This window comes from Sphaeramia orbicularis, chromosome 1 (genome assembly GCF_902148855.1).
Source record: "Sphaeramia orbicularis chromosome 1, fSphaOr1.1, whole genome shotgun sequence".
Taxonomy (NCBI): Eukaryota; Metazoa; Chordata; class Actinopteri; order Kurtiformes; family Apogonidae; genus Sphaeramia; species Sphaeramia orbicularis.
Genome location: NC_043957.1, coordinates 58,877,697 through 58,903,659, shown reverse-complemented (window position 1 = coordinate 58,903,659; position 25,963 = coordinate 58,877,697). Strand labels below are relative to the sequence as shown.

Here is a 25,963-nt window from a genome sequence, read left to right as displayed (position 1 = left end):
GTCAAGTTATTTCAACATAAATTCGTCCTCCGTTCCTTTTTAAGAAAATGCTCAGTGACCTTATCGTACCAAGTAAACAAGAAAACGCTGAAATTATGTTAAATTGAAACAAGGAAGAACAATGAGTGTGTTTTATTTACAGTGCAAGAAATGAACAAGTAATTCCCTCCACCAGGAGGTATTGTGATCATTTGGCTTTGTGTGTTTCCGTGTGTGTGTGTGTGTGTGTGTTTGTTTGTTTGTTTGTTAGCAAGATAACTCAAAAAGTTATGGACGGATTTTCATGAAATTTCCAGGAAATGTTGATACTGGCACAAGGAAGAAATGATTAAATTTTGGTGGTGATCGGCGGGGGGGGGATCTGTCTGGGTGGAGGTCTAAACTGAACTCTTTCAAGTGAAGGAGTATGTCTCAAAACAGCTGTCAATCAAACAGGATTCAGCCTTTCGACTGATCCTCCAATCAGCATGTGGAATCCCAGTGTCCGGCCTGGCCAAGCTCCGCCCACAGCTCCATTCACCCCCAGAGACGCCTGGCGTCCGGGGGCTGGACAACATGGTGTCATTTATCCAATTAGCGTCCAGTTTAGAGTCAGTTTAAACCAGTTCCACTCAGTCCCATTGAAGTGCATGGACGCTGAGCGTCTACGGACAAATGCACTGAGCAGAGATGGAGGAGAAAACACAGACACGGGAATGGAGGAGAAGTGAACAACATCCAGTCCACTGATCTGGGATCAAACTGATTCTGAACCAACTGGTCTGAGAGATGAACGTGTTCCAACACATTTGGAGTCAATGAAATGAAAACAACTGAACAGATTTGAGCATTTAATTTTCATAATTTCAGGGGAAGCTGAGCTTCCACTGCAGTCGGACAGAAATCCCCACTGATCTACTGGTGTAAATGCACTGGAATGTTCAGTCAAACCTGTGACTTCCACCTGAACTCCTACTAGATCCATGTTCTCCCAGTTCTGAGTTCTGACTGAGTAGCAATGGCGCCCCCCCATGGATGTGGTGTTCATGCAGATTGTTTATTAAAACAAGGTATTGCTCCGACATTATTTCTCTGTAAATGTTCTGCATAATCAGCAGCTGTTCTAGTGTTAGCTAGTTTTCAGTCCAATGAGTGACAGAATAAATTAATACCAAATTTGAATCCAAATAAACAAAGAACATCAAAGGTAGAACAGCTTCTCTGTCCTTATGCACCATTTTTCCTCCTCTGTTTCCCTCAAATAAGCAAAGAACAAACACGTCTGGGATAGAAATGACTATAAATGAGCATAAAGTATGGTCCACCATGCTGGTTTGTTTACATCCAACTCCCACAATTCCTTGCGCTCAGGCAGTTTGGCGTGAGTTGCCTGAAACGTTACAAAGTCGTGAGTCATTTGAAGTCCTGACTTACAGGCTCAAAAAACGGTGTGGAACGCAGCATTAATCTGCAACAAAACAGTCAACATTTTGTAAATTTGGAGCCCCCCCCCCCCATCTTTGGCTACGTTCAGACAGCAGGTCTTAATGCACAACTCCGATTTTTTGCTGGAATCCAATATTTGTTGTGTGAGATGATGATGATGATGGGTTAGATTTCTCTAGCGCTTTTCAAGGCACTCAAAGCGCTTTACATTTTTGATCCATTATTCGTTCATGCTCACATTCTCCCTCTGGTGGTGGTTAACTACATCTGTATCCACAGCCGAACATTCATACGCATTCATACACCAGTGGGAGTGACACTGGAGGCAGGATGGAGGAAGGGTCTGGAAGTGAAGTGACCCAGCAGCACAGGACTGGGACAGAGCATTCCAACGACGCAAAGGTCGGAAAAATGCGACCTGGACGTTCAGACTGAAGTCGCATTGCAAAATATCAGATACATATTGGATTTAGGACCACATATGACAGTGGTCTGGGTCAGATTTAGGACCACATATGACAGTGGTCTGGGTCAGATTTAGGACCACATATGAAAGTGGTCTGGGTCAGATTTAGGACCACATATGACAGTGGTCTGGGTCAGATTTAGGACCACATATGAAAGTGGTCTGGGTCAGATTTAGGACCACATATGACAGTGGTCTGGGTCAGATGTAGGACCACATATGAAAGTGGTCTGGGTCAGATGTAGGACCACATATGACAGTGGTCTGGGTCAGATGTAGGACCACATATGACAGTGGTCTGGGTCAGATGTAGGACCACATATGAAAGTGGTCTGGGTCAGATGTAGGACCACATATGACAGTGGTCTGGGTCAGATTAGTGCTGTTCAAACTGTCTTTAACAGATTGGATGCAGGTCACAAATGGGGCAAAAAGAAACAAAACAAATGTGGTCCACATTTCCCTGCAGTCTGAACGTAGCCTCTTTGTACCTTTTTGAAGTAACTGTACCGGTTCCATGTATTTCAACAAATGCACTCAACAATGGACTCGCCCACCAAGAAGATGCAAGTAGGTCTAGTTCTAGACACACGGTGGCTTCAGGACACACCTCATGCATGATGTACCTGTAAATAATGAGGTCGGTTCAGATGGTTAAGGTTAGGGAACGATGACAGGGTTTCTTGCACTGAAGCTGCTGTTGTTTATATATTGTGTCCTTGTGGAGGCCTAACCCTGGGACGGTCCTGTGGTCCTGTACAAGGCTGCATCAGGTGCATCGTATAAATTCTCTGCTGAGTTTGAGGCCTGCATTTCCTTCATCCACTGTTTATTTGACTGTTGTTTGTTTTCATATCCAGCTAACTCTGTCACGCCCTGGGAGGGAACCTTGTTGTGATATAGGGTTCTACAAATCAAACTGAACTGTTCCTGTTGTGTTAAATGCCGCGTGACAGATGCAACAAATACAGTTTGTTTGAATCTGTTTGATAACCGTCTGTAATGTGGAAGGATTCTAATTAGCATTAAGGAGTTGACCTCAGTGCTGGGCTATCTGACAGTCCATTTAATCCAACACAAATGAATGTGTATGTTTTAATCTGCTCGTAAATGTTATATTTACTATTTATTGTCCAATGTGTCTGTTATGTTTTAAGTGTGTGTTGTATTTGCTGTTGCCTATCTTGGCCAGGACTCTTTTGTAAAAGTGGTTCTTAATCTCAATGGGATTTTTTTCCTGGTTAAATAAATAAATAAGCTGAGGTTCATTAACAGGTTATGTATCATATTTAAATACAGGTGGATTCATGAGTCCTCTGACAGTTTAAAGGCTCATTTATGTTCTCTTTACGCTGTCAGGCGGCTGCACGAACCTCCCTTTCGCACAATGCACGTTGTGACAAAATTCCTCAGATGCCCAGTTCTCTCCTGGTTCTGTTTGTAAACACATGGTTTGTTTGTGGTGGATGGAACTAAGAAACTGTTCAGAGTGAGGAAGAGATTCAGCTGAGGAATGACAGACGAACAGATTCATGAAACTGAGGATATGAGTGAGGATGGACAGATCTGAGGAAACACTGGTCATGAAAGTCTCCAGCAGCTTTAACGTATGAAGACTCTACTGTTGGTGTTATTGAGCAGGTCTTAAATGATAAAATAAAGAACAAGTAGAAAAGCACTCAGAGAGCGCAGACCTCCGCCAAGGAAGATAAGCCCCCCCCCCCCGCCCCCCCCCGATCACCACCAAAATTTAATCATTTGTTCCTTGTGCTGGTATCAACATTTCATGAAAATGTCATCAAAATCTGTCCATAACTTTTTGAGTTATCTTGTAACAGAGAGACAGGCAAACAAACAAACAAACAAACAGACAAACAAATATACAGACAAACAGACAAACAAACAAAAAATAAACAGACAAGCAAACAAACAATAGACGGACAGACAAATAAATAAACAAACAGACAAATAGACAAACCCAGATGAAACTAGAAGCACTCGGAGAGTGCAGACCTCCACCAAGGCAGATCAGTGCCCCCCCCCCCCCCCCCCCCCCCCCATCACCACCAAAATTTAATCATTTCTTCCTTGTGTCAGTATCAACATTTCCTGAAATTTTCATCCAAATCCATCCATAACTTTTGGAGTTATCTTGCACACAGACAGACAAACAAACCAATGCCAGCAAAACCAGAACCTCCTTGGTGGAGGTAAAAAACGGTGTTCAACACCAAAATCCAGGATTCCTTCTTCTTACAAGAAAAGATTGAAATGTTCTCAGTTGCTGTCCTGCAACATGTGGGCTTTATGTGGGAGCAGCAGCTGCATCAGACAGACCACATGTCCAGGTCCAACACACATTCAAAACCATCCATGGGATCCACAGACCTGTCACATCTGATAGAAGCTGAATGCATGGGCCTGAGGAGGGTTCACAGAACAACATTAAATGAAAGCCCGTCCATCAGGTATAAATGTAGATGACATTTCAGGGACAGGACACACTCAGATTTCTTCACGATATGCTGACATGAAAACTATACATTCAGCATTTTTGGGCCTTTGTGAAATCCTTCCTTCCTCTATCAGTCAAGTCATGTTGTGAAATATCGTTGTTTGTTTCCTGACAATTCCACCACGCACGTTCCAACCACATACAAAAACTGACTGAGTGAAAAAATTAACATTTGACTGAAAATCACTAATTACCGCATGATTTGAGTGTGTTTGGATTTGGTGTTCTGCAGCTGCAGGAGCCTCAGGTATCCAGACATCTGTGTCATTCATTCATTTCATATTCAATTGACAATCCACAACCAGAAAAAAAAGGAAAAAAATGACACGTTATTTCATTGTTCATGTACAAAAAAAAAAAAAACGAGTTGTTTTTCATTTTGTCGATTGTACACACAAATTAAAAATTTGGAAATAAGCAAATGGACCAAATGTGGAGTTTCATGTTGATATTTTTGATATTGGATTTGGTCTGAGCAGATTCAAATCCTTGGAGTTTTACTTCATCAGTCAGTAACAGCTGCACTCTGACGTCCCATCCATGGGAGCATGTTCGGACACACAGGGTTATGTCAGTGCACTCACCAGCCATGGGGACCATGGACACCTACAGACGGGTTAGACGTCTGTAGATTAGATTTGGAACTTCATTTTATTCACCAGCTTCATCTTCTACCGTATGTTATTCATTTTACATATTCAAATTTCATCTTGATTTTTATTGGATATTGTGGGTATTATTTTCAATATCATTCCTCTTACAATAAGAATCACAGTCATCATTTTCAAGTTTTTCAACAAACAGAAAAAAAATTATGAAATGTAGAGTATGTGACTTTTTTTTATTATTATTATGAGAAAAAAGTCAGAATTCTGTGATTAAAGTCAGAATTCTGAGGAAAAAAAAGTCAGAATTCTGACTTTTTTCTCAGAATAATAATTATATATATATATATATAAATCAGTGGTGGTCCGTCAGGGCCTTCAAGGCCTTCTCTGCTGGCCTAAAAAATATCTGAATCACAGACTGATGTTAATTCTGTTTTGTCCATGAATACTTCTTAAATAATTCCAAATGCTTTGTGTGCTTCCTGTCACAGCTGTTCCTCTGGTCGTGCTGCTTCCACTCATGGATTTTCATATTAAAGCTTTTAACCAATCACATTTCATCATTTGTTGCCAGGCAGGGTCACAGTCACAGAACTCTGCCTGGAGGCCCTCGAGCAAAACAGAAGTGTCCATGAAACTGTAGGTTCAACCAATCAGATTTTGAGTTGGTGACACCAGGGCCCTCTAGCAGGCGTACGGTGACATCAGCGCATTCACACCCTGTGATTGGATAGTCAGAGAGCGGACGAGCCAAAGCTAGCAAACTGCATCTGTAGTGAGCTGCATGAACACAAATACAGCTGTGTTGGTTTAACAGCTGTTTGGTCCAAACACAACGGCTGAAGGAGAAGAAATGGATCTGGAGGCAGATTTACTGTCAAAGTCATTTTCAAGACGGACTTTTCCAGAAAAACTGGACATCGTTAAGAAAGATCGGACAATTCTGAAGCTAGCAAGAGTGTCACAAGCAGGAAAAGGATTTGTCCGACACTTTCACTGCAGTAACTACAACTGGTACCCCCAGTACCCAGTACCCCCAGTACCCCCAGTACCCCTGGTACCTGCACAGATAATCTGTCCAACAGAGCAGTTGATCTGTTTTTGAAGAAAGAAAGGAGGATGGATTTTGTGTACAAATAATCTGAATTTTTGGTGAGTAAAATGTTACTATTTTGCTAAATAAGTTGCTGAGGTTCTTATTGGTGTTTTTTTCTGTGTCAGCTGTAGCTGCAGTAGAAGCAGACTGGTGCACCAGGGTTTGTTTATTCACTAAAGGCATGTATGCCGCGTTTCCACAACGTGGAACCAGCTCGACTCGACTAAACTCGTTTATTCCTGCAGACCGTTTCCATTCCAGGATACTACTGACTTTACAGTACCTGGTCGTCATAGCGATGTGGTGCATTATTTCCGTGTCGTCTGTTCAGAGTTGCTGATAAACTCGCTCGTTGCGTGTTGTCTTGTCTGAATTTTTGCGTCGGCCACCAAAGACTGAACCTCCTGGACCGACCCTGGTGGAGTTTTGGGCTGTTATCATGTGGGTTAATGTACCCACAGATTTACTGTCCACTTCTGCATCTGTTTTTTGTAAAACGGTGGGTCACAGAGAAAACTGTCTGACCAATCAGTGGTCTGCAGTGTTTACACGTCACGGTTTAGTATCACTTGGAACCTCAGCAAAGGTGATGCCAAAAAACTAGTACCAGGTACCAGATTCCAGGTCCTTTTTTGTAATGGAAACACAAAAAGGCCGAGTTGAGTTGAGCCGATACCACGTAGTGGAAACGCAGCATTACTGTGGCTACACCAGTTATGTATCTGCGATGGAACAGCTCTGTATACTGCATTTACTGCAGAATACGATGGTTTTTATTACCATAGAACAGTTACTAAGGGCTGGATTGATTCAGACGGAGCACTACTAAAGGCTGAGGTGTGAAATGCACGGTCCACCACTGATAAAAATATAGGACCTTAATTTTTTTTTTTTTTCCAGTGGCCCTAATCCTCCTCTGTAGTTTCATTCTAGTCTTTACGACGGCGTATTAGGGCCACATAAGAAAAAAAAAAAAAACACTTGTCACTACGAGAATAAAGTCATTATTTAACGAGAATAAAGTCGTAGTTTTATGAGATTAAAGTTGTAATATTTTGAAAATTCAACAGTTTCCAGTTTTGCAGCAAAGGAAACAACTGAATCAGATCCCTTCCTTCTGTTGGACTTTAAACTCAGTCGAATCCACAGTTTGTTCAGAAACACAAACCCTCTGTGTTTAGTTCTGCTGTTTCCACTGATAGTCCTACAGACGAACACTGCAGCAGTTTGTCTGAAACAAAAGAGCGAATTAGCTCCAAATCAGTTCAGTTCTGACAACAAACCCAAATGTGTGCAAACTGTCTTCACAGTCCTTAAACTAACGTGTTAATGGAGGACAGACTCAGTATTTGACCTCTGTGTCTAAACCCCAAAGGAAAGAAGAACTAAATTAAATGTTCACAGTTCGACATCCATGAGTAGGAACAACTGCTCATTTGATTAGGACTTTATTCTCCAAATATAACGACTTCATTCTTGTTAAATGAGTTTTTTAAAACTACGACTTTATTCTTGTTAAATAACGACTTTATTCTCAGAGTGACAAGCAGGTTTTTTTCTTATGTGGCCCTAATACGCCGTCATAAGTCTTTAAACAGAGATCAGAGTTCAGTGGATTGTATCTGATGTGACATAAAAGCTGCACATGTTCGAGCTGCATTTGAAGACACTAATCACATAAACTGTTCCGTTCTTGGTGTCGTCTGTTTAATGTGAGGCTCTGATTTTCTGTTGTGATGCAAACATTTTAACCTGCTGGTGTTGAGATGGGTGTTCGCGGATCTTAAAGGGGGGGTATCACTCCGCCTACAAACCAGTTTAAAAGAAGGAAGTCAGAGGAAAGAGTTGCAGGATTTGTGAAAGGGTGTCATGAATGAAGCGTTAATGCTTTACTTTTCCAAGGTGACTTCAGCTTTTGTAAATCTGCTCCCAGGTCCCAGACTGCTTCTGTTTGTCACCAACAAGAGGTAAGACTCACCCTGCTCATTTTGAAGCTCAAAGTTGGTGTTAGTTCATATATGAGCAAAGTTTATTAGCAGACAATAAGGAACAAGGTTCGAATAGTTTTAGATTTTTCATTGTAGTTAGTTTTATTTAGTTTTGACTTTTTTTTTTCTCTAATTCAGTTTGTTTTAATTCGATTTTAGAGCAGGTTTGATAGTTTTTATTAATTTCCATTTTTTTCTAAATGCTTAGTTGTAGTTCAGTTGTAGTTCAGTGGTCTCTTTTCTCTTCTTCTCTGTGCTCCTATTCAAATCAATCCCAGACAGGACTCTGCTGCTTTAGTCTCCATGTTTCCAGGTAGAGTGGGGACCAGAAGACGACTGGAAACCACAAGTGAACACAAGTGACGGAGCAAAAAGTGTCGTATGGAGACAGCACAGAAAATTACTTGAGGGAAATAAATCGCTTTCGTATCGATCTGACGTTGACAAAGACGAAAATGAAGGGAATTTTATTCATAATTTTTATCTGTCTTAGTTAGTTTTGTAAACACACAATACAGTTTCAGTTAGTTATGTTTTTTTTTTTTAATTATAGTTTGTATTTATTTCAGTTAAATGTTTTTTCAATTCTAGTTTTTGTCATTGCGTCAGTTTTCGTTAACGATAATAACCTTGTCACAGACAGACCCCTTTGGTTTAGTTCAGTTCTTCGTACAGATCTGGGTCAAAGGGCATGTGTCTACTCGGCTCCTTAAACATGGAATCTCCTTGACTCCTTTTCAATCCAAACTCAAAGTGTTCCAGACGAACTCGATGACTTGCACTTGTTTGTCATAGTTTGACTTGTCCTGGACATTATTGTCTGTTTTGTTGTATTTCCTGCTGCCTCTGGGTCAGGACTAGGGATGGAACCATATGAAAATTTCATATTATTATTATATCATTATTATCATTATTATCATTATCGCGATATTTATACTTATACGCAATCTGAAATAATGTAACCAAGTTGTATTTTGAAAAAAAACAAACAAACAAACAAATAAAATAATAGGCACAATGTGCTTTTTGTTGCAGAAACATTCAAATATTAACATGTAAACATCAAACATACAAATGTGCATTAAAGATGGAACCTTATGGACACTGTTTGACCATTTTCCAGATCAAGTTTGTGTTGTTTTAAGTTTCTTTTTCAGGGATGGATAGATTTTCAGTTAGTTATCGTTTTTTCTTCTATAGTTTTTATTTATTTCAGTTAACGAAAATGTTTTTTCAATTCTAGTTTTTGTCATTTTGTTAGTTTCCGTTAATGATAATAACCTCAGTAAGGAAGTAAAGTTCCAACATTTCCTTAAATACAGTCTTGGTAAAAGCAATGTGTGTTTTTTTTTGTTTTTTTTTTTTTTTTACATCAGTACCGAAGCCTTCTTAAACAAATACACGAACCCATCCTAGAACAGGAGTGTGGGACTCATCTTAGTTCATGATCTGAAGTGAAGTCAAATAATAACCTATAAATAAAGTCAACTCTAAAGGTTTCTGTGTTTGGAGTGAAAAATGTCAAAAGACATGATGATGAAAATGTTTAGATCCACAAACTATCCTTTAAAAAAATACGAACACCCATGAAAAAACTGAAATTTCTTCACAAAAAAAAAGGACAATTTTAACAATATTCTGTCTCAGCTTGTCGTTTGCACATGTGTTTTACACCGTACAGATCACAGTGGATCTACAAATACGCAAACATTTAATAACAGACTGAAAATTGTTCAGATTTGTTCAGGTTATTCACATTGTGAAAAAGATAGTTTGTAAATGCTAAATTTTTTTATGTAATTTTTTTTTTTTTTTTTTTTCAGAAAAAAAGACTAACTACATATTTTTGGGTTTTTTTTTTATTTAACCTTCATTTAACTAGGAAAAATGATCCCATTAAGATGAAGAACCTCTTTTTCAATTCATTATTTTGTTCCATTTGTTCATTGTGCTACTTATTTATGTTTATTTTTGTTCATTTTCTTGCCCATTTTGCTCAGTTTTAATTCATTTTACTTCATTTATCATTGATTCTGCTACTTATGTTTGTGCATTTTTGTCCATTTTGTTTTTTTACTTGTTTTGTTGCCTATGTTCATAGTTTTTAAATCGTTTTTATCTCATTTTTGTTCATTTCTCATTGATTGTTTTGCATTTTTGTCCATTTTGTTCCTTCTTTTGTTCATGTTTTACTTGTTTTGTTGCTTATATCCATCATTTATATTAATTTTTGTTTCTATCTATCTATCCATCTATCTATCTATCTATCTATGTGACTTTTCATTATTTTGTTCTATTTGTTCAGTGTGCTAAGTATTTATGTTTTTTTCTGTTCATTTTCTTGGCCATTTTGGTCAGTTTTTATTAATTTTATCTCATTTTTGTTAATTTTTCATAGTTTTTTTTTTTTTTTGCATTTTTGTCCATTTTGTTCCTTTTTTTGTTCATGTTTTACTTGTTTTGTTACTTATATTCATCATTTATATTCAAACAAGTGCAAGTCATTGAGTTCATCTGGAACACTTTGAGTTTGGATTGAAAAGGAATCAAGGAGATTCCATGTTTAGGGAGCCAAGTAGACACATGCCCTTTGACCCAGATCTGTACGAAGAACTGAACTAAATCGAAAGGGTCTGTCTGTGACAAGGTTATTATCGTTAATGAAAACTGACGAAATGACGAAAACTAGAATTGTAAAAACATTTTCGTTAACTGAAATAAATAAAAACTATAATTAAAAGAAAACAACGATAACTAACTGAAACTGTATTGTGTGTTTACAAAACTAACTAAAATGGATAAAAATTATGGATAAAATTCCCTTTGTTTTCGTCTTTGTCAACGTCAGATTGATACGAAATTGATTTATATCCCTCAAGCAATTTTCTCTGCTGTCAGCATATGATATTTAAGGGTCCGTCACTTGTGTTCACTTGTGGTTTCCAGTCGTCTTCTGGTCCCCACTCTACCTGGAAACATGGAGACTAAAGCAGCAGAGTCCTGTCTGGGATTGATTTGAATACGACGACAGAGAAGAAGAGAAAAGAGACGACTGAACTACAACTGAACTACAACTGAACTACAACTGAACTATAACTGAACTATAACTGAACTATAACTGAACTATAACTGAACTACAACTGAACTAAAACTAAGCATTTAGAAAAAAAAACAAAAACAAAAAACTAATAAAAACTATCAAACCTGCTCTAAAAACAAATTAAAATGAACTGAATTAGAGAAAAAAAAAGTCAAAACTAAATAAAACTAAATTAGAATGAAAAATCCAAAACTATTAGAACCTTGGTGTCCACTGGTGTTACATGTGGAACCTGAACATTTCAACACATATAAATCGCAAATGATTTTACAACAGCAGTCATTTTTGTCAAACACTCTGCCTTGAATATTTACTACGATTCCCAAAATGCACCTGTGAGAGAATAAAGAGATATTCAATAAAATCGTGTGTAATTTTCGTGTCCTTTTGACCGTGTTACATGCGGATTTATGTATTAATTAAATATAATGTAAAATAATATAAAAATGTGTTTTATGTGAAAAGTAGTTTTTCTTTTATCTCAGTGAGTATTTCTTCTTTAAAATAAAACCCACCATATAAAAATTATTGATAAAATTCCTTTTGTTTTCGTCTTTGTCAACATCGGGTTGATACGAAAGCGATTTATTTCACTCTAGCAATTTTAGCTAGCGGCACCATACGACACTTTTTGCTCCGTCACTTGTGTTCACTTGTGGTTTCCAGTCGTCTTCTGGTCCCCACTCTACCTGGAAACATGGAGACTAAAGCAGCAGAGTCCTGTCTGGGATTGATTTGAATAGGAGCACAGAGAAGAAGAGAAAAGAGACCACTGAACTACAACTAAACTACAACTGAACTACAACTGAACTACAACTGAACTACAACTAAACTACAACTGAACTACAACTAAACTACAACTGAACTACAACTGAACTACAACTGAACTACAACTAAACTACAACTGAACTACAACTGAACTACAACTAAACTACAACTGAACTAAAATTTAGCATTTGGAAAAAAAATTTAAACTAATAAAAACCATCAAACCTGCTCTAAAAACTAATTAAAACGAACTGAATTAGAGGAGAAAAAAAGTCCAAACTAAATAAAACTAAACTAGAATGAAAAATCCAACACTATTATTACCTTGCTCTGTGACCCTACACTGAACTACAATAATTTCAACATCTTGGATCGTTTAACATCTTCAGTGTAATTTTTAAATGTCACAAATTCCTCCCGTGGGCCTGATTGGACCCTTTGGTGGGCCGCTTTTGGCCCACGGGCCACATGTTGAATACATGTAAGAGAAGAGTTCTAAGAAAAATGAAAACTTCTAATTCAATTTGAGAAAATGATGATCCTTTGGTTTTTTGTGATGCAGCTCAAAAAACAGATGCAAAGATGAGCGTTGAGTACCGAGACTCCACCGTGACCAGTATGAGCGTTCACGACAGCGGAACAGGATACAAGAGACTGATACTGGACAGCAACAAGCTGCAGCACTCTGGTAAGAAAACAGCCAACAGTCCACATGTAGTCCAGTAGGATACAGCAGTGGACTCAAACTGTTTACAGCGGAGTACGCCTGAAATAGACTTTTTACAGCGGACTACCCCCTGAATAGACTTTTTACAGCGGAGTACCCCCAAATAGACTTTTTACAGCGGAGTACCCCCAAATAGACTTTTTACAACGGACTACCCTCGAATACACTTTTTACAGTGGAGTACCCCTGAAGTTGACTTTATACAGTGGAGTGCCCCCCTGAAATAGACTTTTTACAGTGGAGTACCCCCTGAAATAGACTTTTTTACAGCGCAGTACCCCCAAATAGACTTTTTACAGCAGAGTACCCCCGAATAGATTTTTTACAGCGGAGTACCCCCGAATAGACTTTTTACAGCGGAGTACCCCCGAATAGACTTTTTACAGTGGAGTACCCCTGAAGTAGACTTTATACAGTGGAGTGCCCCCTGAAATAGACTTTTTTACAGCGCAGTACCCCCAAATAGACTTTTTACAGCGGAGTACCCTCGAATAGACTTTTTACAGTGGAGTACCCCCCAATAGACTTTATACAGTGGAGTGCCCCCTGAAATAGACTTTTTACAGAGGAGTACCCCCTGACATAAACTTTATACAGCAGAGAACCTATACTGTTTACAGTGGAGTACCCCCTGAATAGACTTTTTACAGTGGATTACCTCTGAAATAGACTTTTTACAGTGGAGTACCCCTAAAGTAGACTTTATACAGTGGAGTGCCCCCTGAAATAGACTTTTTACAGTGGAGTACCCCCTGAATATGCTTTTTACAGTGGAGTACCCCCTGAAATAGACTTTATACAGAAGAGTAGCTATACCGTTTACAGCGGAGTACCCCCGAAATAGACTTTTTACAGTGGAGTGCCCCCTGAATAGATTTTTTACAGCAGAGTACCTAGACTTTTTACTGCAGAGTACCCCTGAAATAGACTTTTTACAGTGGAGTAGCCCCTGGAATAGACTTTTTACAGCGGAGTACCCCCTGGAATAGACTTTTTACAGTCGAGTACCCCCTGGAATAGACTTTTTACAGTGGAGTACCCCCTGAAATACACTTAATACAGCAGAGTACCTAGACTTTTTCCAGTGGAGTACCCCCCGAAAAACATTTTTTACAGCAGAATACCCCCTGAAATAGACTTTTTACAGCAGAGTACACCCTGAAATAGACTTTTTACAGCAGAGTACCTAGAGTTTTTACTGTGGAGTACCCCCTGAAATAGACTTTATACAGTGGAGTACCTAGACTTTTTATAGCGGAGTGCCCCCTGAAATAGACTTTATACTCTGGAGTACCTAGACTTTTTACAGCGGAGTACCCCCTGAAATAGCCTTTTTACAGCAGAGTACCCCCTGACATAGACTTTTTACAGCGGAGTACCCCCTGAAATATACTCTTTTACAGCGGAGTACCCCCTGACATAGACTTTTTACAGCGGAGTACTCCCTGAAATAAACTTTTTACAGTGGAGTACTCCTTGAAATATACTTTAAACAGCAGAGTACCCCCTCACATAGACTTTTTACAGCAGAGTACCCCCTGACATAGACTTTTTACAGTGGAGTACCCTCTGAAATAAACTTTTTACAGCGGAGTACCCCCTGAAATAGACTTTTTTATCCCAGTACCCCTAACTCTCGCTTCAGTTTTTGATTGAAAGAATGAGGTCAAATGTGTTCCTGTGCCAAAGGTGTCTGTTTATATGTATTACCTCTGCCGTTCCACTTGGCAGAGGTACTAAATATAAAAAAGTCTGGGACAGATAAAGCATAAACTAGTGCAGTGACTGGGTTCCACTGTTGTTCCACTGTTGTTCCAGTTCACAGTTTGAGACAAAGCCCCTTCAAAGTGGCCACCGTTTGCCTGGGCGTGCTGTGTGTTGGGCTTTTGGTTGGAGTCATCGGCCAAACTGTTCACTGTGAGTGTCCTGTTTGACTTGTTCTGACAAATACAGATATGTCAACTACAGCTGCAACCGATTAATCCACTCAAAGTGATCCCAAAAAAAACATTCAACCACAATTCTCCTGAATCAAACCTCTGTTTCTTTCATTTCTCTGCTGTTAAACATTGGTTCCACTGTTGTGTTTTAGATGGACGCTTATTGTGACCAAGGTTCTAATAGTTTTGGATTTTTCATTCTAGTTTAGTTTTTTTTAGGTTTGACTTTTTTTCTCTAATTCAATACGTTTGAATTCGTTTTTAGAGCAGGTTTGATAGTTTTTATTAGTTTTATGTTTTTTTCCTAAATGCTTAGTTTTTTTTTGGTGATGCTTAAAAGTAATTTTTAGATGGTTTTTGGGTGATTTTTTTCTTTATTTTTGATGATTTTAAGGTGGTTTTGTTGATTTTTAGGTGGTTTTTGGGTCATTTTTGTGGTTTTTGTTGATTTTTAGGTGGTTTTGGGGTAATTTTAGGTGATTTTTGAATAATTTTTGGGTGATAGTTTGGATAATAGTCTTGGATTTTTCATTCTAGTTTAGTTTTATTTAGTTTTGACTTTTTTTCTCTAATTCAGTTCGTTTTAATTAGTTTTTAGAGCAGGTTTGACAGATTTAATTAGTTTTCATTTTTTTCTAAATGCTTGGTTGGAGTTTAGTTGTAGTTTAGTCGTATCTTTTCTCTTCTTCTCTGTCGTCGTATTCAAATAAATCCCAGACAGGACTCTGCTGCTTTCTCCCAACTTTAGTCTCCATGTTTCCAGGTAGAGTGGGGACCAGAAGACGACTGGAAACCACAAGTGAACACAAGTGACGGAGCAAAAAGTGTCGTATGGTGACAGCACAGAAAATTGCTTGAGGGAAATAAATCGATTTCATATCAATCCGACATTGACAAAGACGAAAATGAAGGGAATTTTATCCAGAATTTTTATCCGTTTTAGTTAGTTTTGTAAACACACAATACAGTTTCAGTTAGTTATGTTTTTTTTTCTTTTAATTATAGTTTTTACTCATTTCATTTAACAAAAATGTTTTTACAATTCTAGTTTTCGTCATTTCGTTAGTTTCCGTTAACGATAATAACCTTGATTGTGATGCACAAAGAAGCTCTAATTCAGGAAAAACTGCAATAGAATATTTCCCTTCAATCAATTCGAGTCGATTAATCGAATGGTGAATTTTTGCATTCGCTTCAAGCACCTAATCGATTAATTGGTTGCAGCTCTAATGTAAACAAGGCCTGGATTCACCACGAAAGGACTAACCGACTCATATCCGATCTATCCTTCGCAGACCGCGATGCAAAGCAAGACTACGAGAGCAAGTTAAAAGGCATGAACGAGGAGAAAGAAAGCCTTCAACAGGATGTGAGGAGCCTGAAGAAGCGCAGTGAAGATCTGCAGGCCAACAAAAACCAGTTACAACAACGTTACAACACCCTCTCCAAAAGAAAAGAGCAAATAGAGATCAACAACAATTTACTGACCGAGGAAAGAAACAAGGTGAAGGTTAGCGAAAGCCAGTTACAGGCCACCAACACCGCTCTGAACGCAGAGTTAGAACGGCTGAAAGACAGCACCGGCACACTGCAGAGCAACAACGCCGCCCTGACCACCGCTCAGAACCTGCTACAACAACAGTACGATCAGGTGGTGAGACGCAAAAAAGAGCTGCAGAGTGACTGCGACACCCTGACACGAGACCGAAACAATTTACAAAACAGGTTGAACAACGTGACCAGAGCCAAAGAGCAGCTGCAGAAGAACTACAACACCCTGGTGACAGACGTAGAACATCTGCAGGGAAAGTTCAACCTGTCCTCCAGCCAGAAAGAGAAGCTGGAGAGCAGTCACCAGAACCTGACGTTAGCCAAGGACGCTCTGCAGAGCAGATACGAGCTGGTGGTGAAGGCCAGAGACGAGCTGCAGAAGACGTACGACGAGCTGGTGGAAGAGAAAACAGAAGTGGAGAGGAACTGTAGGAATGTGACAGAAGAGAGAGATCTGCTGAAGGAGAAGAACAACAACCTGACAGCAGAGAGAGACCAGCTGGAGGTGGAGCTGAGGAGGCTGAACACCACAGTGGCAGGTACGCCAAAGGACAAAAAAACCCTTAAAGACACACCCTGGTAGCGTTAGATTCATCAGTATTTCATGTTTTATCCACAGTTTTACTAGTTCAGGTTGACAGCGCTGCATTTGTTTACTTACTACTGAAAGTAGATGGAACACCACCAACGAAAAACAGGTCAACAAAGGGTTAACCATATGACAAAAGGGATGTTATAGAAAAGACCCAAACGTCCACCTTTTACCCTTTAAGTTACGGGAGACTTTCATGACCAATTTTTTTATCAAATCTGTCAAACCTCAGTCATATCCTCAGTATCAGAAATCTGTAAGTCTGTCATTACTAGGGATGGGAATCGAGAACCGGATCCCAGTAGCTCGATTCCTTGTGTGGTGGGCGAGGGGAATGTAAATGACAACGCCACCTGGGAACTGCACCCCAGGGAATTAGTGACAGGCTCACAGGTTCACAGATACCACAGGGGGCATAGACGGTTTCAATTTAAAACAATTTATTGAACAAAATATTATTAAAAAGACTACTATTATTTAAAAGCTAGCATGTGGCTCATAAAAGTGGACAGGGCCGGGGCTTACCGCTGCAGCAGGGGTCCAAGAAAATACAGAAAAAGGGACTGCAAACCAACACCCGTGAAGCTACACACCACACAACTGGGAACTGTGAAGAAAATCCACCACCAGGGGATCACACTGCCGCCCTAGGCCCACAGCACCTGTTCAAAAGAAAGACAGAAAACTGTTAAAAAGGGCCACATGCTGTACCTGAAATAAAGAATACAATTAACCAAACTATAATACAAACAACTAAACACAACAAAATGACAAACTAAGAATACACAAAACACTAAACAAAATTAAAAAAAAAAAAAAAAAAAAAAAATATATATATATATATATATATATATATATATATATATATATATATATAAACTAAAAATTCAATTAATAGGAAACTTAACTATAAACACAGACTATTAAACAAAAAAAAACACAGTAATGACAATAAACAATCCAACAATACAAACAAAGGGAAACAAAATAAACCAAAATTCAATTAGACAAACACAATATAACAAACAGAAAAAATACAGTTAATTATAATAAACACAATCCAGCGATACACTAGGACAGAACAAAACGAAACAAGAAAAGCACTTGGAGAGCACAGACCTCCGCCAAGACAGATCTGCCCCCCGTGTGTGTGTTTGTTTGTTAGCAAGATAACTGAAAAAGTTATGGATGGATTTTCAAGCCCCCCACATTTCCTGAAAATTTCATGAAAATCCATCCATAACTTTTTGAGTTATCTTGCTAACAAACAAACAAACAAACAAACATACATACATGCACATAAAGCAAAGCAATCACAATACCTCCTGGCAGAGGTAAAAACACAATATAACAAAAGATTCAATGAAATGACAGCAACTTGATACAAATGGAAAAAAACACTTGACACAACTAAATGCAAATCAACTGAATGAAAAAGAAAGAAACCCCCGGTGAGGGGAATGGGCGCATCCGCGGCGCTCCTCAGACGCCCGCCACGAGCTTCGGCCAGGGTGAGAGGGGAACCTAGGCCTTCCACGGAGACCACGGATGGAAGATTAAAACAAAAGCGTAAAAGCCAGAACAGCAGCGTTTCCGGACAGTGAGGGGAAGCTGGGGATGTGCGCCGGCTCCACAGCCTCACTATGTGTAGAATGGAGGAGTTGTAACCGGCTCAACCACACTGCAGCATAAAAAGCACAATTAGCTCCAGGAGCCAGGCAACAAAGAACAAAACTGCACTGAAGGACGGACAACAGCGACCTACCGGCACATACACCCCATCGAAAACCAGCAGGGAAACGCACTTCTACCCACCGCTCCAGAAGTCAGCCGCACTACAATGAACGGTAACCATCAATGCTCGAAGCTACTACAGTGCTTTTGCGCAACCGGCCAAAAAGCCTGAATTCAAACATCTCACCTGTTTGAACGCGCCAACCCGCTGCCAGCGTCACACTGGATTATACTGGCATACGGCTAACGCTGCCGCCAATGAGGAGCAGAGAGAGGGTTAGGGTGTGGGTGCACCCGAGTATATATACATGGAGCACCTCCCCTCAATCAATGCCGATTTGGCACACGGAGGGGAGGGGAGGAGCTAATCCTCCTGCCACACCTGGAATCGTTTGCCGGCTGCTTAACGATTCTGCTTATCGATTCCATCTTCGTTGCGCATGCGCGACGACGTCACGCGTACGCTGCATTGTTTTGGTCAGAACGTAGACAACATGGAGCTGAGGCAGAAATGGTCCCAACAGACCACACCAGGTCCAAACAGACCACACCAGGTCCAAACAGACCACACCAGGTCCCAACAGACCACACCAGGTCCAAACAGACCACACCAGGTCTAAGCAGACCACACCAGGTCTAAACAGACCACACCAGGTCCCAACAGACCACACCAGGTCCCAACAGACCACAACAGGTCTATACAGACCACAACAGGTCTATACAGACCACACCAGGTCTAAGCAGACCACACCAGGTCCAAACAGACCACACAAGGTCCCAACAGACCACACCAGGTCCCAACAGACCACACCAGGTCCCAACAGACCACACCAGGTCTATACAGACCACACCAGGTCCAAACAGACCACACCAGGTCTAAGCAGACCACACCAGGTCCAAACAGACCACACCAGGTCTAAGCAGACCACACCAGGTCCAAACAGACCACTCCAGGTCTAAACAGACCACACCAGGTCCAAACAGACCACACCAGGTCTAAACAGACCACACCAGGTCTAAGCAGACCACACCAGGTCTAAACAGACCACACCAGGTCCAAACAGACCACACCAGGTCCAAACAGACCACACCACGTCTAAACAGACCACACCAGGTCTAAACAGACCACACCAGGTCTAAACAGACCACACCAGGTCTAAACAGACCACTCCAGGTCCAAACAGACCACACCAGGTCCAAACAGACCACACCAGGTCTAAGCAGACCACACCAGGTCTAAACAGACCACACCAGGTCCAAACAGACCACACCAGGTCCAAACAGACCACACCAGGTCCAAACAGACCACACCACGTCTAAACAGACCACACCAGGTCTAAACAGACCACACCAGGTCTAAACAGACCACACCAGGTCCCAACAGACCACACCAGGTCTAAACAGACCACACCAGGTCCCAACAGACCACACCAGGTCTAAGCAGACCACACCAGGTCTAAACAGACCACACCAGGTCCCAACAGACCACACCAGGTCTAAACAGACCACACCAGGTCCCAACAGACCACACCAGGTCTAAACAGACCACACCAGGTCCCAACAGACCACACCAGGTCTAAGCAGACCACACCAGGTCTAAACAGACCACACCAGGTCTAAGCAGACCACACCAGGTCTAAACAGACCACACCAGGTCCAAACAGACCACACCAGGTCTAAACAGACCACACCAGGTCCAAACAGACCACACCAGGTCCCAACAGACCACACCAGGTCTAAGCAGACCACACCAGGTCTAAACAGACCACACCAGGTCCCAACAGACCACACCAGGTCTAAGCAGACCACACCAGGTCTAAACAGACCACACCAGGTCCAAACAGACCACACCAGGTCCAGTTGAACTCTGTCAAAGCTTCCATTTCTTCTAAAGGGTGGAATTCCTCCAATCTGCTCAAACATTTGTCAACATGTGATTCATTTACAGGAATGTCATGTGTTTGATTCGCTACTTAGCGACACTTGTGAATGTAGCGACAGAGTGAATGCTGGGCCCAGTTCCAGTTCCGGTGTGGGCAACAAACGTCATACCCAAATACAAGTTTCCCGAAGGTAAGAAGGGAAAGGAAATGAGGTGGACAACAACGGGAGATGAGCAGAGCCTCAACATAGTGGACATGCAGCAATAGAGGAATTACTAAAGCGCCTTCAGTTTCACTTTCACTGCATGCCGACCCCCCACCCCCCCACAAACCAGGCCCAGCGTCATCTGTTCTTATTATCTGTTCATACTGTATATGTTCTATTTTCTGTGCAGATGGAAATATAAAAGACAGTTAATGCAAACACACCTGTTTGTACTCTTTTATTCCCTCACCCAATGAGAATCGATAAGGAATCGGATCGATAAGCAAAATCGATAATGGAATCGGAATCGTTAAATTGTTAACGATTCCCATCCCTAGTCATTACTCACCTGAATCTCTTCTTCATGGTGAACAGTTTCTTAGTGCCATCTGTCATAAACAAACCATGTGTTTACCTTTAGAGCTGGGAGAGAACTTGGGCATCTTCAGAATTTTGTCGCCATGTGCATTGTGCGGAAGGGAGGCTTGCGCTGCTGTCTGTAGCACATGGTTTGTTTCTGGTGGATGGAACTAAGAAACTGTTCACTGTAATGCAAGAGATTCAGCTGAGTACTGACAGATGAACAGATTCATGAAAAATTCCAGCATGTGTCCACGTGTACTGTGTGAAAACTGTATGACGTCTTATATTTGTGCTTTGCATTATCTTCTGTTCTTCACTGCAATTTTCGAAGAAAAGGGTTTGTGGTAGCGCTCTAGTAGGAGCAGCGGCCCGATGTCCCTAATCATCGAACTCAATTTCGTTTGATGTACTTTGTACTGTCAAATGACAATAAAGACAATTCTGATTCTGAAACTGAGGATATGACTGAGGATGGACAGATTTGAGGAAAAAGTGGTCATGAAAGTCTCCAGCACCTTTGAAGACCCAAATGTCCACCTTAAATATGGAGAAAAAAATATTTTGGAACTGTCACAAAAATAGCACTGGTCCTTCTGGGTTCAAATCAGATGCAGGTTGGAGGTCCACAGGTGAGTGACCTGGATGGTGAAGGGTACTGGACCAACAAAGAACTGCAGACAGTAATCAGACTTGTAGGGGGTCAGGGTTAGGGGTCTGGGTTTTTGATCGATCGTCTCAGAGGGTCTGTAAATGTGGCCTGTGCAGCTCCAGACAGATCCTGGGTTTTCTGTGACAGAAAATCCTTTGGTGTCTTTTTTTTTTCTTCTTTTTTTTTCTTAATGGGCTCAGCTGGCTGACAGGCAGCTGTCTGTACCGATAAGGCAGCAGCCGACACCAACTGTACTCCCAGTCATCACTGCCCGTTTTTCTAACACCTTTGCTTGTGTATCCTCTTTTATTTGGACATTTTACCAGGGAGTGTCTCACACTACTTTTTTTTTTTTTTTCCTTTATTGTCTTGTCCAGCGTTCTAACAGCAGAATGGTAGTCTGGTTCCTTTTGGTGCTGAACACATTTGCTTTGCCAAGGGTAACTTCATAAAGTATATGAAGCGCCCTTTGATATTCTACTGTGTTTATTATGAGTTTTGTTGAACCACATTTCGATGCCGGACCTGACATGGGGGGTGGGGGTGGGGGGGTAGAAGAAGGGGAGAGAACAAGAGAGAAGAAGGTGGTGAAGACCCTCACAAGAAAGTATCAACAATACAAACAGCAACAACCATGGAGACAATTATAATGGTAACAATAACTACAACCAGAACTGAGTAAACTGGGCAGAAGAGAGAGAAAAAAACAAAACAAACAAAACTACAAAAAAAAAACAAAAAAAAACACAACAATGAGAAACATAAGACCTATGAAATGAAGAATATAAGAAAGCATGAACAAAATGTCGTATACCACATTCGCACAAATAATACCTATAACAAATAATACCAGAAACAGATCCACACACATCAGTTGTTCACATTCATCTGCTGTGACAGAGTGAACCAGGCAAACAGACTGAGGTGAAGAACACACACATGCAACCGCAACCGCCCCCCCTCCAAGGATCAGGGACCGACCCAGAGGGCCCCAAGGCCCGGCCATCCAGCAGACACCACAGAGAGGGGGGATCCTTTGGTGTCATTTAGAGGAAAACGTGTGTTTTATCGTTTAAGGCACTTTTTACTTTTACAAAAAAAAAGGGTCGTTTGAAAAGTTCCTAAATCTGAGCACGATGGCATCAGTGGAGAGGACTGGAGGAATGAACTGACTGTTCTGTTCTTCTTTTCTGTTCTTTTCTCTTCTTCTGTTTTCTGTTCTTTTCTTCTGTTTTCTTTTCTTTACCATTCTTTTCTTTTATCTTCTTCTCTGTTCTTTTCTTTTCTCTTTTCTGTTCTTTTCTTTACCGTTCTTTTCTTTTCTCTTCTCCTCTGTTCTTTTCTTTTCTGTTCTCTTCTTTATTTTTCTCCTGAGTTACTCTGTTAGTTTGGATGTAATATCAGTGAATATGACTTTTTCAAAATCGAGTAATAAGCTGGAAAGTAAACGAAGACCTGATTTTGGTGAGATGTCAACACTAAGACTTTTCTTTTTTTTAATGCGTCCATTCTGGCAGTGGTACTGTTTATTCTTCTACTGCCCACTCTTTTCATAAAACCCTAAATCGAAGCTAGGGCCTTGGTCAGACCTACAAGTTTTCACAGCTGACAACAACAGACGAGTTCATAAAAATGGTGCATCACGTATCTCCAAATGTTCTGGTCCATATTTAGAATGTTTGGTTACCGTTAAAGTCATTGGTAGTAGTTCATTAACCCTCTGTTGAATGACTGCCAGAGTCGGATTATTGATTATTGATCAGTGAATGAATGTTTTCAGACCGGACGTGTCCGTCTGGGTGGAGGAAGTTTCAGTTCAGCTGCTACTACATTTCTACTTCCAAGAAAAAATGGAAGCAAAGCAGAGACTTCTGTAAAGGCAAAGGAGCCCACCTGGCAATCATAACCAGCCAAGAAGAAATGGTGAGTTCACTGACGGTATGAAACAGAACCAAACTCAGTCATGTTCTCAGGTCCTACCTTCTATGGTCCATACATGGAGTTAGAGGTTCTGCAGTCACATGTGGAGAAGAGCCTGCATGAGGTCAGGACACCATTAGGAGTTCAATCACACACAAGAGGCACACCCTAACCCTAACCCACTGGACCATAACCCTAACCCTAACCCAGTAAACCCTAACCCTAACCCACTGGACCCTAACCCAGTGAATCCTAACCCTAACCCTTCACCCATTGGACCATAACCCTAACCCAGTAAACTCTAACCCTGACCCATTGGACCATAACTCTAACCCTGACCCCTGTGACCCTCCTGAGGAATAAGTGGAAAATGAATGAATGGAAAATAAACTAATCTATACCATGTTATTATTATTGTTATTAATATTGCACTCTTACATTTGTAAAATGGAAAATCACTGTATATAGAAGGTTCATGATTAACCAGTTGAATTAAGTTTTTTTTTACATAACATAATATCTGAGTGCAAGAGATGACTAAAATATGTATATATTTGACGTAATAACATGTTGTTGAACAATTTAGAATAAATGTAATTTTTTCCCTTAAAGAACTTCATTAACGGCCTGTTCCAAAGTGACAAAGAGGTGTGGATTGGACTGACCGATGAAGGAGTGGAAGGACACTGGGTATGGGTGGACAGGACGCCGCTGACCACAGCGTGAGTCACCTGACCTGATGACATCACATACGTGTACATGTCATGTGTTCTGTCTGTGAATCCATGCCTTTGTCCTGCAGGTTCTGGGGCAAAGGCCAACCCAACAGCTTCGACGGTCGCAATCAAGACTGTGTGGAATTTTGGCACAAGGATTCAGGGGTGGGTGACTGGAATGATGAGGACTGTAACATTGAACAGTACTTTCTCTGTGAGATGTAGACTTTCAAAAGACCTCGAAGCCACTGTAATGAACAGGCTGACCAGGTGTTTATGAGCCACATGTGGGACAAGGAGTGTGTTTGTGTGGGACAACATGGGACACAAAACCGTAATGCTGGAGCAAAGTGTAGATTTTTAAACAATGTGCATCTTATTGTCGAGTTTATAAATATGAATAACAACAATTTGATTTGGTTGCACACAGTATGTATATTTCTGCACTGGGCATTTATGTTTTGCTTTTTTCTGCACAGGTTTAAACTACTTTTTTTGCTTGTAAAAACAAAACAAAAAAATCTACTTGTAAAAAGTCAAAAAAGAAACCCCAAGTTTCAAATACTATAATTAAATACTTTTAGAAAATCTGCTTTTTTTTATTTGAGTACATGTTCTCAACCCTCAAAGATAAACTAATCTATGTTCAATAAAACAAAAAGGCAGAACTGACAACACTTTAATAGCTGTTTCAACTTCCAGTCAAACTAAAATTACTTGGACCAAAACCTTTGTGCGTCCATATGTTAACACCCTTAGAGTGGACCAGTGCAGGTGAGGCACTCACATCTACTAGGTTCGGTAGAGGAGATGATAGGTTGGAATGAACTGCCAAGATTTAGGAAAAATGAACAATGGTGATTAATTACTCCACCACAAGAGAAATACATTTGTTTGAGTACATTGTTATGAAAATAAAAATACAACAATAAAACCCCAAAATAAAATAGAGCTCTTTCCCCAAAAAAGTATGATTTGAGTTCAGTTTGGTTGATGAAGTGTCTTTAGTTCCAACCATTGCTACCCGGGTCATGTATTATCGTGCTGTTGTGTCTTATCTGGATCCAGTGGAAACAGTTGAAGTTCTTCTTTGGCAGAGGATTCGGGCTGGCCACACCGTTAACACCCCTCACTGTCACCATGGGCTGGACTTGCCATCAGATTTCAAAGATCACTATAAAACCAATCTACACAAAGTGTGCAGAGAGTAAACATTCTGTTCTGGTTCTTATAATTAGGTTTCTGTTTGAAGTGCATTAAAATTTAGCATTCAAATGTCATAATGACAGTTGTATCCAAATGAATGAATGTACATCTCAGTACTCTGGTACTTTAGTTTATGCCGCGTTTCCACTACGTGGAACCAGCTCGGCTCGACTCAACTCTGTATTCCTGCAAACCGTTTCCATTCCAGGATACTACTGACTTTACAGTACCTGGTCGTCATAGCGATGCGGTGCATTATTTCCGCGTTGTCTGTTCAGAGTTGCTGAAAACTTGCTCGTTGCATGTTGTCTCGTCTGAATTTTTACGTCGGCCACCAAAGACTGAATCTCCTGGACCCACCATGGTGTAGTTTTGGGCTGTTCTCATGTGGATTAATGTACCGAAATATTTACTGTCCACTTCCGCATCTGTTTTTTGTAAAAGGGCGGGTCACAGAGAAAACTGTCTGACCAATCAGTGGTCTGCAGTGTTTACACGTCACGGTTTAGTA

At 40.5% G+C, this 25,963-nt stretch overlaps 1 protein-coding gene across 3 annotated transcripts; it reads left to right on the top strand.

Moving 5' to 3' along the window:
• The first annotated feature begins 7,922 nt into the window (after positions 1-7,922).
• On the top strand, positions 7,923-25,699 carry LOC115420226 (C-type lectin domain family 4 member M-like). 3 transcript variants are annotated; one of them, XM_030135534.1, is made up of 7 exons: positions 7,923-8,077; positions 12,529-12,654; positions 14,512-14,610; positions 15,929-16,723; positions 23,391-23,533; positions 24,143-24,252; positions 24,333-25,699. In XM_030135534.1, exons 2-7 carry the CDS (start codon positions 12,549-12,551, stop codon positions 24,469-24,471), a joined length of 1,392 nt encoding a protein of 463 aa, XP_029991394.1. In that variant the 5' UTR covers positions 7,923-8,077; positions 12,529-12,548; the 3' UTR covers positions 24,472-25,699. The 3 variants fall into 3 exon arrangements, with proteins under 3 accessions (XP_029991394.1, XP_029991431.1, XP_029991494.1); XM_030135571.1 differs by lacking the exon at positions 14,512-14,610; XM_030135634.1 differs by lacking the exons at positions 12,529-12,654; positions 14,512-14,610 and having other exon boundaries at positions 7,933-8,077.
• Positions 25,700-25,963: the final 264 nt, after the last annotated feature.

What these genes read in the sequence shown, in the direction of transcription:
- LOC115420226 (XM_030135534.1), top strand. Translation starts at nt 12,549, where the DNA reads ATGAGCGTTGAGTACCGAGACTCCACCGTGACCAGTATGAGCGTTCAC. An exon ending in CAACAAGCTGCAGCACTCTG is followed by an intron (nt 12,655 to 14,511) that starts GTAAGAAAACAG and finishes CTGTTGTTCCAG; the next exon opens with TTCACAGTTTGAGACAAAGC. An exon ending in CATCGGCCAAACTGTTCACT is followed by an intron (nt 14,611 to 15,928) that starts GTGAGTGTCCTG and finishes TATCCTTCGCAG; the next exon opens with ACCGCGATGCAAAGCAAGAC.